Raw genomic sequence first — 15,940 nt, forward strand, 5'->3', positions numbered from 1 at the left:
GGCCGAGCTGGAGGCCCCGTGCCGGGCGCCCAGGCGAGTGCCGGCGGGGCCGTGCCGAGCCGCCCCTCTCCGCCCCGACCCGCCCCGCGCAGCGCCCCAGTGTCCGGGGCCGTCCCGTGCCGCCCCGCCGCCACGGTCCGCACGGAGCGGCCCCGGCCCGGCGCCCCGCACGGATCCGGCCGCGGCGAGGCCCCGCTCCCGCGGGGGGCTCCGCTCCAGGGCCGGCACCGGACCCCGGCACGGGGCCTCCAGCTCGGCCCTCTCCCTGCAGGGTCCCGGGCCTTGCGCCCCCGCCCCGCGAGCACCGCGCTCCCGGCACAGCCCACGGCGGACCCGGGGACGGGGATCGGGCTGCAGACTCCCGCAGAGCAGCTCCCGGGCATGGAGCAGCGCATCCCGGTGAGGCACGGGGAAGGACAGGGGCTGCCCGAGCCACCCAGCCTCCTCCTCGTCCCATGACCAAGCGAGCGCAGAGGAAAAGCACCCGGTGACCCGTTCGCTCCCTCCATGCCTCCTTCCCAGCTCTTCCCAGGCAAGCCAGCCAGCCAGCCAGACGTCCCCCCTTGGCACTCCTGTGTGTCCTGGCAGGGCCCCCAGGCACACCAGGGAGCCATTGCCACAGGGGAGCCCCATCCCGCAGGGGAGCCCCGGAGCTGCGGGGAGCCTGGCTGAGCTCAATCCCGTAGTGTGATGCCAGGGAGGCCGAGGGTTGGTGAGCAGTTGGAGAGGCAGCCACAGAGTCACAGCTTTGCGTGAGTTCCACCACGCTGTCTGTAAGCACAGTCTGTGCAAGGTGGGCACAGGGGCGTTGGAGGGAAATGCCGGTATCCCAATAACATCCCCAGGAGACGAACCATGGTGAGACCAGCAAATGCTTTATTACTGAGGACAGCACTTCCCTCAGCCCTGGGCAGCAGAGATTAGGGCTGCCTCGCTGTGCCCCATGCCAGCCCCATCCATACAACAAGCAGTTCCTGGGTGCCAAGAGCCAGCCCTGGCACCAGCTGTCCAGTCTGGGGCCACAATGGGGATGGAGAGAGCTGGGCAGCCCCATCGGCAGGACAGGGACACTGTCACAGTGCCAACACGCCATGCCCCAAGACCACTACCCCAAATACTGCCCGTGCACCACCTGCCAGGCTGGGTGCTTTGCAGGCAGCCCAGGGACACTGGTGGTTCCCTGGCATAGGTGGAGGGTGCTCAGCAAGCAGGAGTGAAGGGCCTGGATGGCCGAATCTCCTGAGGAAGCAGAAACGCCCCTCTCTTGTCAAGTACTCCCACAGCCTGGTGCCCTGTGCACATTCTGGGTGCACCCTGCTCACCCCTAGGCCACATCTCCCATGTACCTGCCCTGCCCGAGGTGCCCCTCTGCTTCTGCTCCTTTGAGACACGCTGCCAATTCCCATCCTGTGGTGCTGTCTCCCCATGCCCGTGCCCAGTGCTCACTCAGAGGAGGCGTCCCAGGAGCCGAGCACCAGGGGACCTGGGCCAGGGAACAGGCAGGGCAACGAAACCCAGCTTGCTGTAGAAGTTCAGCTGCTGCTGGTCAGCGGCACTGACCTGGCAAAACACTCCCCGCGAGCCTGCGAGGGAGAGAAGAGCTCAGGCCCCCAGCTCTGGGAGCCTCACCCCAGGGCTGAGGGCAGCAGCTGAGCCCCCCTCCAGGGTTGCCCCTGGCAGCAGGTGACCATGCAAGGCCCTGCGGCACGTGTCCACGTGTCCCTGGTGCAAGGGGAGGTCATGGTGCCAGGGAGCAGGGGTCAGACTGCAGGAAGGGGAGCCCCAGAGATGGCTGCCCCCAGCTCTGGGGTGGGCAGGGGGTCGCGATGGGGTTGCACTGCATTGATGGAGTCCCAGCACCAACATGGAGCTCACCATTGGCTCTGAGCGCACTCAGCAGGCAGACGGCCAGGCTGCGGCTGGCCCCCACGTCCAGCACCCGAGGGGCCGTGCCCAGCTGCACCAGGGAGGGGAAGCGCCGCAGCACGGGCAGGGGCACGGCCGGTGGCTCTGCGTGGAAGAAGAGCAGTGCTTCCTCCAGGGCATCCTGCAGGTGACAAGCACAGGTGAAGGAGCCCTCCCTCTTCCCTCCCCACTCCCCATCACTGTGGACGCTCCCCTCACCTGTCCCAGGGCTGGGCCGCCCACCCCCAGCTCCCGGGGGTACTTGTGCCGCATGGCCGGCAGCCAGCTGCTGGCTCGCTCTCGCAGGAAGCCTTCAGCACAGAGCGCTCCGGCTGCGTAGCCACACGGGCCGCCCTCGTCCTCCAGCACGAACGTGTACTCGGGGCTCAGGTGCAGGAAGCTGCCCAGCAGCCTGCCAGCCAGAGGCACTGCTGAGCCGAGGCCGAGCCCAGCTCATGGAGAGCTTGGAGCAGCCGTCCACCCTCTGCCCCTGCATCACCCAGCGCCCCCGCCCTGTCCTGTTGAGACCCCCACAGATTACTTTAGTCAGGGGGGCCACTGCAGCCCCCTTAGTGACAAGCTGGGCAGCAGGTCTGTCTCCACGGCAGCTTCTATGACCCAGCTGGATGTGCCCTCCCTCGCCCCATCCCACACCATGAGGCCACCACAGCCACAGTGCGGAGCTGCTCCCTGCAGGCGTGGGAGGAGAGGGCCCTGGCTGGCCAAGGCCACATTGCCCGGGCTTGGCACGCATCCAGAGGGAGCCCCAGAGGGACCAGGTCTCACCTGTCACCCAGCAGGTCAGGGTGGGCCACTAGGACCTCCGCAACGCTGGGGTCACAGTCCAGACCCTCCCGGCACATTCGGTAAAGCTCTCCCTGGAAGAGCCCAAACCACCTCAGCCTTGGCCCTGCCCCACTGCTGCCCCTCAGCTCCTGCCACTCCACCAGAGCATGATGCACCCACAGGTGCCCACATTGTCCCCAGAGAAGGACTGCAACCAGAGCCATAGCCTCCAGCGCTGCTGGTCAGGGGAAGGCGGGTACTGCAGCCTGCCCAAGGCGCTAGTGCTGAGCCATGCGCACAGCCGTTGTGTACCGTGTCCTGCTAGCCTCTGAGGCTTGCTGCCACAGCACAGCGTGCTTTAAAATGAGCCATTGCCATTCCAGTCAGGCACCCCAGAGCAGCAGCTGCTGAGAAAATGCTGATCAGCCCCAGTCCAGAGCATGCTCAAAGCAGACAGAACAGCAGCAAAATTAATACCGAAATTCACGTCTCCATGGAGCACGTGCAAAGTGGGACCTCTCAAAAAATTCCTGTCTTGGTCAAATGTGAGCTTTCTGCTGTTCACAGGATCAGCAAAAAGAACATCCTGGTAAAAACACTGCTCAAAGGGAAGGCTGCCTGATCACTGAACAACAAGGTCAAAGCAAGGCACTTCTGAGCTGCCTTCCCAGAACTGGCTCAAGTGCTCAGAAGAGTTTTTCTCACAGTTTCACTGGAAACAGACTTTCAGATGTAATCTGACAACAGGCAACTGAAAACAAGCTCTTGCAATGGGAATTGCTGGTGGCCATAGTCTGGTATTATGATCCGCTCTCACGTTCTTGCAACTCCACCTCTGTTAGCCATGCAGGCGTGCATTGCAGGGTACTACTGTGTTTAGCAGGGATGCGCATGTGTCCATGGTGGTGGATCTGCAGTGCCAGCATTTCCTTTAGCCAGGAGGGGCGGCAGGGCAGACAGAGCAGGGCGGTTGCTGCAGGCTGCATGGCATTTGATGAAGGGGGCTCCACCCTGGGGACTGCCACCACTGCGGGACACAGCACGGAGTGACCTGCCCCAGGCTTGCCTGACCCTCAGGGTCCCTTCCCACTACCATCACCCTGTGCTGTAAGCTCAGCCCTGGGGGCAGCAGCCAACATGCACGTTTCTTGTTAGCACTTTTTCAGCAAAGGCCATGCAGGGAGAGCTACAGGGTGAGCAGCGCAGGTGGCGTGTTCAGGCCATGAGTCTCACCTTGTCCTGAGGCAGCAGCGGGCGCAGGAGGTACAGCTGGCGTGACGGGAAGAGCGGAGGTGGGTGATAAAAGAGGTCACAGCTGTTCCCCACGGGAAGCAGGGCCTAGAGGAGGTACAGTCCCTCTTGGAGCAGCTTGTCCTGGCTCCAAACCTGCCTTGGGGCGGCAGGACGAGGGTTCTTCTGTGCCCCCCCAAGCCCCAGGAGAAGCAGCCATGGTGCAGAGGCCTGAGCAGCAGTTGGAATCCTGGCTTCCCAAGGGCTCCTCCAGTCCCCAGTAGCCAGGGGTGCAATCTCACCTGTAGCTCTCCAAAGAGGCCCCCACGGCGTGCCCAGGGCTCAGCATCTTCCCTGGGGAAGAGTGGGGCAGTGATGCTCTGGCACCCTGGAGGCAGCAGGAGACAGACACACACAAGGTGAAAAACACCCAACTGGGACAGGGGGACACCAGCCTCCCCTGCACAGCAGCATCATGATCTGCGCTTGACACAGCTCAGGATCTGCCCCCCATGCATGCAGCCCAGGCACTGGACTTGGGCAGCCCAGCACTGGGGTGGCATCAAGCCCCCTGCAACATAGCTTGAAGTGGGGGAATGGGAAGACGACTGATCTGGCCTCCATGAAAGGTGTAAGGAAAAACCACAGCTCCTGGCACGACCAAGAAGCTGCAGCCTGGAACAGAGCCCCGTGTGCTGCTTTGCTGCCCAGCCAGCAGTGCCAGCGGGAGCTTGCAGGGCAGCTGGCCACAGGCACCCTCGCACCGTGCACAGCTGCTTCTCCACAGAAGTGGCTCAAGGTACCTGACCACGTTCCACACCAAACTTGGAGCCCCTCTCAGGTTGTCATCTGGTAATGGCTCCTGGTTTATAAAAACTCACAAGGTCATGGAAAGCTAAACCAGAGGAATGGAGGCTCCAAAAGTGATGCACAGGCATTCAAAATCCAGCCTAATTTCTGTTACCCAGGACACTACTACTCCCAGTAGCCCAGAGAACCATAGACTGAATCACAGAATGGTTTGGGTTGGAAGGGACTTAGAGATCATCTAGTTCCAACCCCCCTGCCATGGGCAGGAACACCTCCCACCAGACCAGGTTGCCCAAAGCCCCATCCAGCCTGGCTCTGAACACTGGCAGGGATGGGGCATCCACGGTTTCTCTGGGCAACCTGCTCCAGTGCCTCACCACACTCATAGTAAAGAATTTCTTCCATGTATCCCTTTTACCAGAAAGGTCCTGGGATTAAAAAGGCCAAGAATCCATGTCCCAGAAACAGGCATTCCCTTTAAACCACAAGAGACAGTGAAGTGCTGCTCTGATGAGTGCCACCTCCCTGAGGCGTAACACCTTTCCAGGCTGCTGCACTTCAGTTCCCCCTCCACTGTCTGCCCCCCTGGCCCCTCCTGGCCAGGTTAGGAGTCATTTACAGGGAGGATGCTACTGAGGTGACAGCTCCTTGCAAAACACTAAGCGAGGTGTCTTGCTGTGACACACTTCTCAGAGGCATGGGAACTTGGATGAGCTCCGTGAGCTCAGTGATCCATGCCAACCAGCATGGGTGCTCCCAGCGCGGCCGGAGAGCCGGAGCTCAGCCACCTGTGCTGGTGGGGCAGCTGTGCAGCGCCGGGACACTGCTGGGTGCCTGAGGGCAGAGCTGGAGGGCCTGGATGTTGTGGGGCAATGTCCTCACTGCCTTGCAGGGGTTCTTTCAGCCCCCGCTTGGGTCCTAGAGCAGAGCCTTTGCACCCAGCTAGCTGGAGGAGCAGAGCCCAGCAAGACCCCACACAAGTGGTACCCTGAGCCCTGCTGCCCTTTCCCAGCCGCCGTCCCCATCCTGCCTTGGTACGCCAGGGTGTGCAGGGGTGCAGCCTTCCTGCAGCCATGCCAGCTCCAATGACGGGGAAGGACAGCCCCATGGCAAGTGCCAGCTGTGGGGCCTGAGGATGCACAGGGCATCAGCCCTGGCAGGTGGGCGAGAGCAGCGCTATACTTACAGCCGAAGCAGCTTCTCCAGGTGCCCGTGGGGTCAGGGTCACAGAGGAGGTGGCCGTCTGCAAGGGAGGCATGGTGGTGAGTGCAGGCACAGGCAGTGCACGGGCATGGCATCAATGGGAGATGCACTCCCAGCAGAGATTCTGGCAGCCTGGCCAGACTCCAGGACCCCAGCCTGCTGGGAGTGTTCCCAGACACCTCCACTTCTTTAGGGGAAAGGACAAAGGAAGTTTCAGGTGCCATGGTGCCCAGGGACACTGTACTTCATTGCCCCTTAGGAAGCAGGGCTGGAATTGGCCAGTGCCGATACATGACTAGGGTGGTAGAGCCTGGCTCTCAGGGTGGCCTCATCCACATACCCAACCAGAGGATGAAGGCACTGGCAGCCAGCAGCATGTTGCGGATGTCCCAGAGGTAGGGGTGAAGGTCATAGAGCAGCGCCTGCCCTGCACTGCAGACGAAGCGGCTGTGCAGGCGGCACGTCTGGGTGCAGAGCAGCTGGAAGGACTGTGCTCGGCCACGCCACCAGGCGCCCTGCAGACAGACCGGGTGTCAGAGAAACCACAAAGGGCACCCTCCTGCAGCAGCACCCAGACCAGCCTTACCTCACAAGAATTGGGTGCTGTGGCCGGGACCCCAACGCTGGGACTGTTGGCCCGGAGCCACTGAAGGTGCTCCAGGAGATGCTGTGCCTGTGGCCCATGATGGTAGGGCAGGTAGAAGAGCTCCACCAGCATTCGCATCTCTTCGATGGTCAGCGGGTCATTGGAGTCGGACCTAGCCTCCTCTAGAAACCTCGGTGTCATGCAGCCAGACCTGGCCTCCTCTGGGGCCAGCAGTGCCACATGGATGGATGTGGCCTCCTCTGGGGTCAGTGGTGCAGTGGGGCCAGGGCTGGCACTGCTCACATCAGTGAGCAATGCCATGGGGTCAGGGCTAGCATCAGTGAGCGGTGCCACGGGGACAGGGCTGGCACCAGCCCCATCGGTGAGCGATGCCACGGGGACAGGGCTGGTGCCAGCCCCATCGGTGAGCGGTGCCGTGGGGACAGGGCTGGTGCCAGCCCCATCGGTGAGTGGTGCTGTGGGGACAGGGCTGGCACCAGCCCCATCGGTGAGCGGTGCCACGGGGACAGGGCTGGTGCCAGCCCCATCGGTGAGTGGTGCTGTGGGGACAGGGCTGGCATCAGCCCCAGCCCCTGGGGGTGTCTGGGGCACATCAGCACCACTGGCCCCAGGCTCGAGACTGCCAGGGGGCTGGGGGAGGTTACCATCCCCTCCCCTGGCATTGCTGGTGACAAGGAGGGGGCTCTGGCTGTTACCCCCACTGCTGCAGCATGTTGGGGTCTCCAGGCTGCAGAAGGTCTCACCAGTCACAGGGGCTCCAGCAGGCTCAGCACTGCCTGCTGTGCTGGGTGGAGCAGAGGAGGGCTCGCAGCTTGCTCCGCTACCCGAGATGAGCTGGTCCCCATCCCCTGGGGGGCTCTGCTGACTGCTGGCGGGGGTCCTGCTCCCACTGTCCTTAGGCACCAAGGTCGCCTTCCTCCTTCCCTCCCCTGGTGTCACGCTGCAGGTCTCAGGGCCACGCTGGTCTGCCCCACCAGCAGCAGCATCATGGGTCTGGGGGCCAGGCATGGCCTCCTGCCGTCCCGCTGTGCCTGGCTGCAGCCCCACTCCTCCCTCGCAGTCGGTGCTGGGGTGCAACAGAGCCCTTCTTCCTGCAAGGAAAGAGCGCAGGCACAGCCCCTCTGGCACCCGCACCAGAACAGCTGCCCAGACCCAGGACAGCCCTGGGGCGGCCGTACCAGGGAGCTCAGCTTTGTGCTGGCAGGGACCAGGAGCTGCCCGGACTGTGGGCTCTGCATCGCTTGGGCCACTGTAGCTCGGGAGGCCACAGGCTTTTGAGAATCAAGCAGTGCAAAAGAAGCTCGCACCATGTTTAACCCCACTCTTCCAGAGTTGTACCATGATCTAGGCTTCCTAACCTCCTGCTGAGCCCTTGGTTTCAGGGACAGGAATGCAGAAGCTAGGAGCAGGCTTTGCTCTCCTTCCTTGCAGCAAATGCCACATCATGACCCTCTTTCAAGCAGCTAGGTGCCACCCAGAGCTGCTCAGGTTGCTGCTTCACCCTGTTTCCACTCCAAAGCAGTTCCTGAACCACACCCTGGGGTCACAGACCTCATCCACACGCCCTGCAGCCAGCTCACCCGGTTGGCCCTCGTCACTTCATCACCCCGCAGTGCTTCTCCTGGACCTCACATACATTCCCCACCAGTCATCTCCTCCCCCAGCTCCACGTTGTCTTCTGTCAATGTCTGTTTTCCCAAAGCGCTCCCTTGGGAAGGCAGGCTGGTAAGGCAGCACATGTCTGCTGGTAACACTCTCTTGGCCCACCTGATCCTCCATTCCATGGGCTCACTCACTTCTGATGCAGGACGAGCCCAAAGCCCAACCAACTGTGAGGCCAAAGCTTCAAACTCTTCTACCCCACCTGCTTGGCTTATGTCCCCTCCTTTTCCCAGCTCCGCTCAGGCAGAGTCCTCCAGCTGAGCCCGACCACAGAGGACCCCACTGCAGCATCCCATCCCAAGAGGCAGCTCTCCTACCCAACAGAGCTCCCAGCAGAGCTGGTCCAGAGCTGGACGGCTGAGGGATGCTTCATGGTGCCAGCTCTTCACCTACCTGTCTCCAAGGCCTGCTGCTTTATCTCAGCCACCCAGTCAAGCAGCGCCAGCTCCAAGGCCTCCTGGGGGCTGTAGCTCCCCTCCCACGGGCCCTGGCTGTCCCCCAGGGCTGCTGCAGTCTCTGTCCCTAGCGGAATGGAGCTCATCAGCCTGGACAGCCCCACTTGTTTTACCAAGCTATCCCACGCGACTCTGAGGGAGGGCAGCCCACCACCCAGGAGGGACCCCATGGCCAGGACAGGGGGTGCCACCTGAGCCAGGCTGGCAAGCAGGGGAGCGTGTGGGGCCAAGGCAAAGCCAAACAGCGATAGGCAGGGCCCTGCCCTGGCACACAACCTCATCACAGCTGTGGGGCCCCACGTACAGAGTGGGCATGGGGCACAGGGACCTGGTACCTGCATGATCAGGATGGGCACAACTCCCCAGCTCGCTCCGAAACCAGCTGCCCAGCGTGTGGATGGGAATGAAATTGGCCTGGAGCTCGCAGTTCGGGTTAAGGAGCAGTCCACAGAGCCGAGGCATGAGGCCAGGGGCACGTCCCGTGTAGGGGCCCAAGAAGACACGTCTGCAGTCATAGTCATTGGCAAACAGATTGTCCCAGATGATGGGACGGCGACCCAGGACGCCCTCCACCTCCTCCAGCAGCATGGCTGAGAGTTCCTGTGACACCACCTTTGGGCCTGGAGCATCAGGGCACGGACTCAGACGGGACATATGGGTGGCACGGTCCCTCGCACACAGCACATCCGGGGCGTGCATGCACCTGGGCACCAAGTGCAGACCGAGGACAAGTCGCATGCGTGCCCACAGAGCCGGGCAGGGTGCTCACCGGTCCAGATGACCCCAATCTCTGGGAGCAGCTCCCGTCCAAGGGTCAGCAGGTAGCAGGACTGGCTGGGGCTTGGAGAGCAGAGTGAGCTGCAGTACTCTGGGGAGAGAGCAGAGCATCGCATGAGGACAGAGACTGGGGCAGAGAGGCTGCCCAGGCGCAGTGGGCAGGGGCAGGGGAGAGGCACTGGGCAGGGAAAGCAGCATTGGCCCTTCCGCAGCCGGTTCCTGTCCTTGTCCTGAAGCTTCCAGGGCTGCCCCAAGGCATGGTGGAGGCTACGGGACATCGGGTCAGTCAGCTTACAGGAGGCAGACGTGCTGTGCATGTCTGGGAGCAGCAGCCACAGGGCAGCTGTGTGGCCTGGGCACAAGGGCTTGCCAAGCACCCGGTCCTGGGGAGGGGCAACTGGGACTGTGCAGATGCAGGCAGTACCTGTGGGGCAGAAGAGGAAGACGGAGGGCTGTCCCAGCTCCTGGTATGCCTCGTTGGCCACAGAGGCTTGGGCCTCCGCCAGGGAGGTGAAGACGTTTCTGTCAGCTCGGCACATGCAGGGGTCGATGTCATCAAAGAGCAGTGCAAAGGCACGGCACCCCATGGAAGCCACCTGTGGGCACAGCACAGGCGCTAGGACCCCTGGCAGCAGAGGGAGGACACGGCAAGCCCTGGTCGAGCCCCTCACTCCTTGCAAGGACAGTGGCAGTCAGGAGCAGCCTGACAGACAATGCCTGCACCCATGCTGCCACATCCAGCGAGCGCAACACGCACAGCCGCTCCATGCAGGCTGCCCCCCCCCCATAGCCCTCCTCACCAAACCCTGACACAGCCCTGCTTGTTGCAGGCCAGGAGCCCTCTAAAACCAAGGCAGTGGCCCAGATCCCCTACCGTGCCACATCTCCACCACTGGCCGTTCCCCTCTCACACCATGGTGCTGCGGGAACAGCCCGAGAGGCGGACAGGCAGCTGCCATCTGGCTGTGCCGTGCCACAGGGAGGAGCGGTCACCCCGCAGAACACAGCGGCTGTGCTAGGGTCTTCACCCTTCCCAGGCAGCAGGGCCTCAGCACCAGCCTGCATGAGCCCCCTGGTGCTGCCCACAGGCTCAGGCTCAGCTGGTCCCTCTTCTGCAGCTCCTGCAGCACTGCCTGCTGGAGCTTGCCTGGGAGCCGTGGGATGAAGGAATGGCCCACGGTACCTGCCTGAGTTTTTGCTGCAGCAGGAGCCGATCCCCAGCACTTGAAAACACCATGTCCTGGCCAGCAGAAATGGCGAAAATGAACTCCACACCATGCTCTTGGGCAGCTTCTATGAGAGACCGCATCCGGACTGGGGACAAAGCAGGGGAGGGCTGTGAGCGCTGGGAGACAAGGCACAGGTGGAGAGGGAATGACTGCGGCCCAATGGAAAGAGCCAAGGACACCCAGAGTCAGAAAAGAACACTGAAGAGAAGGGCCCAGGGGAGATGGTGTCCAGGCTGTTGGAACACAGAGGACACTCTACAAGGGTCTGCAGGCCCTGGCACACTGGAACATATTGCCAAAGACCCACATGGGGATCACCATGGGCGGCGTAAGGTCCAAGGAGACACCTCATGATGGGCAGGGTCTGGGGGCTTCCTGTGCTGGGCAGGCTTCTGGCAGGAGGAGCAGCAGCAGCCAGCATGCCTCTGGCTGAGATGCAGACCATGCTTCACCTGTGAGGACTGGGACGCCACAGCCCACCCATAGTGGGGCCCAGCAGAGCCGCTACCTGCCTCATGCTCTGTGTAGGGCTCTCGCCAGAGCAGCCGGTGCTTCAGCTCGTCCTTGGGTGCGTACATGTAGCAGTTCAGCCCCTGGCGTTCCAGCCTGTGCAGCAAGGACAAAAGGTCACCTAAGGCTCCAGACGGACTGGAGGACTCTTTGCAAAGAGGCGTCCAGGCAGGCATGCCAGCCCATGACGACAAATGCTGCTCAGCGCACAACTCCCTCTCTTTCATTGGGCTGTGCCATGCCCTGCTCTCCGGATGCTGCGCTGCAAGAGGAGCTGAAGGAAAACAGGTCTGAGCAAAAACAGGGCCTGGCTGTTTCAGGAGATGGGACTACACCATCAAAAGGCCCGTTCTGGCCTCAAAACCACAAATTCTTTCCAGAATCTGCACAGCAATCCATAGGGCAGACACTTCCTTAGACAGCTCTTTTGGCACTCCTGTATGAAAGCCATCTGATTTATTCATTTATTTGTATTTATTCTCCTTAGTAGATGACGTGTTACATTTTCCCATGATGAACAGACTGTCATGTACTGCATGACACAAATGCCTCATCTTGTTTCTTCCCAGAGAAGGAAAACACAGATAAACATGCTGCTCGCATGTGCAAACACATGAACATTCCAACCCACTACCAGACTAGGCTGTCACTAGATCTGCTCATTCTTAATATATTTTAAAACAACATCTCTTGTTTTCCTTTGTCTCAGTAGCACATTTTCCCAGATTTTCTAAGTTACATTTTTCTGTGTCAGCATCTCTGGTTCCCCACTATAGTTTTTGCACTTGTGACTGCCTACGCCATCACCAGCACTCCCTTGTACTGTTGCCAGAATGCTTCCCACGCTGTGCACAGCACTGGTGCCGTCACCAACACACTGCGACCAGCACACAGCCCCTGCTGCTCCTGGCTCACTGGCCCAGCCATCAATAGCACCCTGCTCATGCTGTCACCAGCATGCTGCCCACACTGCCGTGAATACGCTGTCCACATTGTCTCTAGCACCCTGTCACCAGCGTGCTGCCCACACTGCGACCAGCCTCCTGCCCACGCTGTCACCAGCACCCTGCCCACAACATCCCGTGTGCTGCCATCATTAGGGCGCTGCTCACAGGGACAGGTGTGCTGCCTGGGCTGCGACCATCACGCCACTGTGCTGGGTGCACCACGAGACCCCGGGGAGCCCCTCTGTCCGTGGCAGGTTCGTCGGTGCAGCTCATTGCGCCGAGGGCCGGCGCACGGGCATCAGGTGCCAGGAGAGGGCTTTTTCTCTCTTGCAGGTATCAGCTCCGTGATTCTCATAACCAGCTGGCGACGGATCCTTCCCACACCCTTCCATACCGTGGGCAGTGGGACCCAGCAACGCCCCCACCGAGCTCGCCCGGTCCCCGCAGCACCCCCGGCGCCAGCCCCTCCCCGGCCGCTTCCCCAGCCCGGCGCAAGCCCCCGCGGGACGCCTCGGGCGGCAGCGGGCTGCAGAGCCCCAGCACCACCTGCCGGGCACAGGGCAGCACAGCCCGCCGCTGCCAGGCCGGGGCAGGGGCTTTTTCCCTTTCCCCAGCGCCGAGAGCAGCACAGGAGCGGGGCTGGCATGGCTGAGTTCCGCCTCATCAACCTGTTACATGCCAGTGCGTCCAGAGAGCAATATTTGGGGTACTTGCCATCGAAAGAGCAGTCTCCTCTGTTCCATAGACCATGGTCTCCCATAGAAACCTGTAAAGAGGAAAAGCAAAAACCAAAATACAGTTGCCAGTATCTCCCTTAAAACAGCCTCTCTATGTACTGTCCCTAAGTGGCTGCTCTTAAACCGCAAGAGCATTGGTTTGTTCACCTCAGGATGATTCAGATGCCTATTAGCCTGCTATGATCTTGCTGGGCATTGGTATTCAAGCCAGCAGGTATAATTATATCTATGGTGCCAACCTTCTCAGAAAGAGGCAGCTGGGAAAAAAATGCACAAGGTAATACTTATCCTGAGAGGGGAAATTTATGTGGTAAAAGCCAATCCTAAAGGAGACTGCTGAGGCCTGGCACTTGAGCATTTGGGGTGCACCAAAGCATAGAGCTATTGTACATCCACCCTAGAGTTTCCTTCCTGGGGATACTCCTTTGCAGAGACTAGCTCTGTGCTTCTCCTGGGTCACAGAATCACAGAATGGCTCAGGTTGGGACCTTAAAGATCACACAGGTCTAACCCCCCTGCCATGGGCAAGGATGCCACCCACTAGACCAGGTCACCCAGGGCCCCGTCCAACCTGGTCTGGAACACCTCCAGGGATGAGGCATCCACAACCTCTCTGGGCAACCTGTGCCAGTGACTCACCACCCTCTGACTGAAGAATTTCCTCCCAACCTCTTATCTAAATCTCCCCTCCTTTAGTTTAAAACCATTCCCCCTTGTCCTGTTGTTACCTGAATGAGCAAAAAGTTGCTCTCCATCTTTTTTATAAGCCCCCTTCAAGTACTGAATAGTTGCAATAAGGCGACTCTGGAGCTTTCTCTTCTTTAGCCTGAACAGCTCCATCCCTCTCAGCCTTTCTTCATAGTAGAGGTGCTCCAGCCCTCTGATCATCCTTGTGGCCCTCCTCTGGACCTGTTCTAACAGACCAACGTCCTTCCTTTACTGGGGGCCCCAGACCCAGACGCAGCACTCCAAGTGAGTCCTCACAAGGGCAAAGCAGAGGGGGACAACCACCTCCCTTGACCAGCTGGCCCCTCCTCTTTTGATGCAGCTCTGGATTAAGTTGCCTTTCTGGGCTGCAAGCGCGCATTGCTGGCTCATGTTGAGATTTTCATCCCCAAGTCCTTCTCTGCAGGGCTGCTCTCAATTTATTCTCCTAGTCTGTACCCATGTCTGAGACTGCCCCGACCCAGGTGCAGCACCTTGCACTTTGACTTGTTGAACTTCATTAGGTTCACATAGGCCCAAGCTTGTCCAGGTCCCTTTGGATGGATCCTCTGTGCATCTCCCTCTGTGTGTAGCGTCAAGCTCCGTCAAGCAGACCATCAACACTCCTGGCTGGGCTATAAAAGTTGCTCTCTCTGTCTTTAATCACTGCAGCCACTCAAAGTGCACCAAAACTGCACTGGTGCAGCCCTCCCTATACCCTGCAAATACAGTGGGGCAGGACTTTGAGGCAGCATCCCTGCAAGCTGTTCAGATCAGGAACACACAAATAACCCATGGGGATGCCCATGCGTGCCACAAGGTATTTCACAGAGGCCTTGTCTGGCCCCCATTGGAAAACACTATCCCCTTAACCCTGCAAAGAGAAAGTCCAGAGAAGGAAAGCATACCAGGGAGCAACCTTAAGGGCTGTCTGCTGAGACGTTCACCAGTGAGCACCAAGGCTGCCCTTCCAGAAGGCTCATGTAACAAAACTGAATGCAGGAAATACAGGTCTGAAGTCAGCAAATTCCCTAGTGCTTATGAACATGAACATTCCTACTTCTGCTGCTTGAAAGTTTAGGTGGTTGTTGGGCACCAGCATGTGACACGAGCTTGAGGCTGCAGTGCCACAGGAGTCTGCCCTTTGCCTGCTCTCTTCTGCCCAGCCAGCGCATCTGAGTGCATCTCCAAAGAAGGCGGATGCAGGTGCCTTGCTTTTTTAGAGACAGATGAGCACTGATAAATGATGCAGTGCATTTGCCCCTTGGCTCTCCCATGGTCCAGAGCACACCAGTATCAAGTCAACACCATTACTTGCCAGCCTCTGGGCCATCTGGGATGTCTCATCTCTGGGCCTGTGTGACAGCAGGATGAGTTGCCTTTCCTCCCTCGCTCTCTAGAAACCTCCTCCTGGAGTGGCTCTTGATGGCAGCATCTTTGTCCTCCTCTTTCCCAGGTCAGCTTTCCTATATTGATGATTCTAGTCTGACTTATTCCTTCTTACGATCAATTTCTCCATTCCTGCACTTTCTATTTTATTTGTGTGTATTCGCTTGGTGTTTTTGCCTCCTCCCTGCCTGGCAAGGCAGCAGGCAGTGGGCTGCAGCGTGGTGATGCGCTGCCAGAAAAAGGTGGAGATGCTTTTGACCAGCAGGTGCCAGGCCTCACGCAGCTCCAGCGGTGCAGTGCTGCAGAAACAGGAGCTGAGGGGGGCAGAAGGACAGGGGCTGAGCCATCCAGAGCGGCCACACAAGAGCGGGCTCTTTGCGGCCTGGCAGGCGCAGCCCAGGCCAGCACTACGCTGCGGGCAGGGGGCAGGAGGGCACGCAGCGGGATGCCGGCCTCGTGCCCAGCGCAGAGAAAAAGCCACCGCGGAGCGCTGGAGGCAGGGCAGCGGGGCCCCGCGGTGCTGGGAGCGGGCTGTGCCGGGATGCCTGAGGGGCCCATCAGTGCTCTGCAAATGAGCCGGGGAGCTTAAGCGGGGGGTGCTGATTCCCAACCCTCGGGCGAAACCAGAGCGTCGTGCAGGGGCCCGGGGAGCTGCCTCTCCCATACCCGGGTTCCCGGGCGCGGCGGGCTCGGGTGCCGGCAGCCCTTCCCGACCGCGGTGCGCTCAGGGTGTGCCGGGCCAGCCCCTGCAATGCGCGGGCTGGGCACGGGCCCCAGCCGCGGCCCCGGCAGGACCTACCTTCCACCACGCCGCAGAGGAAGAGCGGCCGCCCCGCCATGACCGGGCAGGAACGGCCCTGCTGGCGCTGGGGCGGGCGGGGGGCTGCAGGGAGGGGTGCGGGCAAGGATGGAGGGGCGCGGGCGAGGATGCAGGGAGGGATGCAGAGGCGCTCCGAGGGATGGAGGGCTGCACCACCGCCTGTCCGCC

General features: G+C 60.7%; 1 protein-coding gene across 7 annotated transcripts in view; it reads right to left on the bottom strand.

Moving 5' to 3' along the window:
- Window positions 1-854: 854 nt before the first annotated feature.
- LOC118166741 (protein O-GlcNAcase-like) overlaps window positions 855-15,940 on the bottom strand; it is a 16,290-nt gene continuing 1,204 nt past the window's right edge. Inside the window, exons 1-18 of one of the 7 annotated variants that reach the window (XM_035325875.1) lie at window positions 13,587-14,193; window positions 12,836-12,887; window positions 11,173-11,270; window positions 10,619-10,749; window positions 9,860-10,031; window positions 9,428-9,526; window positions 8,994-9,278; window positions 8,597-8,725; window positions 6,933-7,632; window positions 6,521-6,857; window positions 6,275-6,449; window positions 5,918-5,974; window positions 4,224-4,309; window positions 3,925-4,029; window positions 2,692-2,783; window positions 2,125-2,317; window positions 1,876-2,047; window positions 855-1,583 (exon numbers count right to left, since the gene is read on the bottom strand). In XM_035325875.1, the coding sequence (XP_035181766.1) occupies window positions 1,447-1,583; window positions 1,876-2,047; window positions 2,125-2,317; window positions 2,692-2,783; window positions 3,925-4,029; window positions 4,224-4,309; window positions 5,918-5,974; window positions 6,275-6,449; window positions 6,521-6,857; window positions 6,933-7,632; window positions 8,597-8,725; window positions 8,994-9,278; window positions 9,428-9,526; window positions 9,860-10,031; window positions 10,619-10,749; window positions 11,173-11,270; window positions 12,836-12,887; window positions 13,587-13,746 (3,180 nt within the window). In that variant the 5' untranslated portion in view covers window positions 13,747-14,193 and the 3' untranslated portion in view covers window positions 855-1,446. Of the gene's footprint in view, window positions 1,584-1,875; window positions 2,048-2,124; window positions 2,318-2,691; window positions 2,784-3,924; window positions 4,030-4,223; window positions 4,310-5,917; window positions 5,975-6,274; window positions 6,450-6,520; window positions 7,633-8,596; window positions 8,726-8,993; window positions 9,279-9,427; window positions 9,527-9,859; window positions 10,032-10,618; window positions 10,750-11,172; window positions 11,271-12,835; window positions 12,888-13,586; window positions 14,196-15,751; window positions 15,935-15,940 lie in introns of those variants that run through there. The other 6 variants (XM_035325876.1, XM_035325874.1, XM_035325877.1 and 3 more) reach the window with 6 other exon arrangements.

Source organism: Oxyura jamaicensis, chromosome 4 (assembly GCF_011077185.1).
Source record: "Oxyura jamaicensis isolate SHBP4307 breed ruddy duck chromosome 4, BPBGC_Ojam_1.0, whole genome shotgun sequence".
Taxonomy (NCBI): Eukaryota; Metazoa; Chordata; class Aves; order Anseriformes; family Anatidae; genus Oxyura; species Oxyura jamaicensis.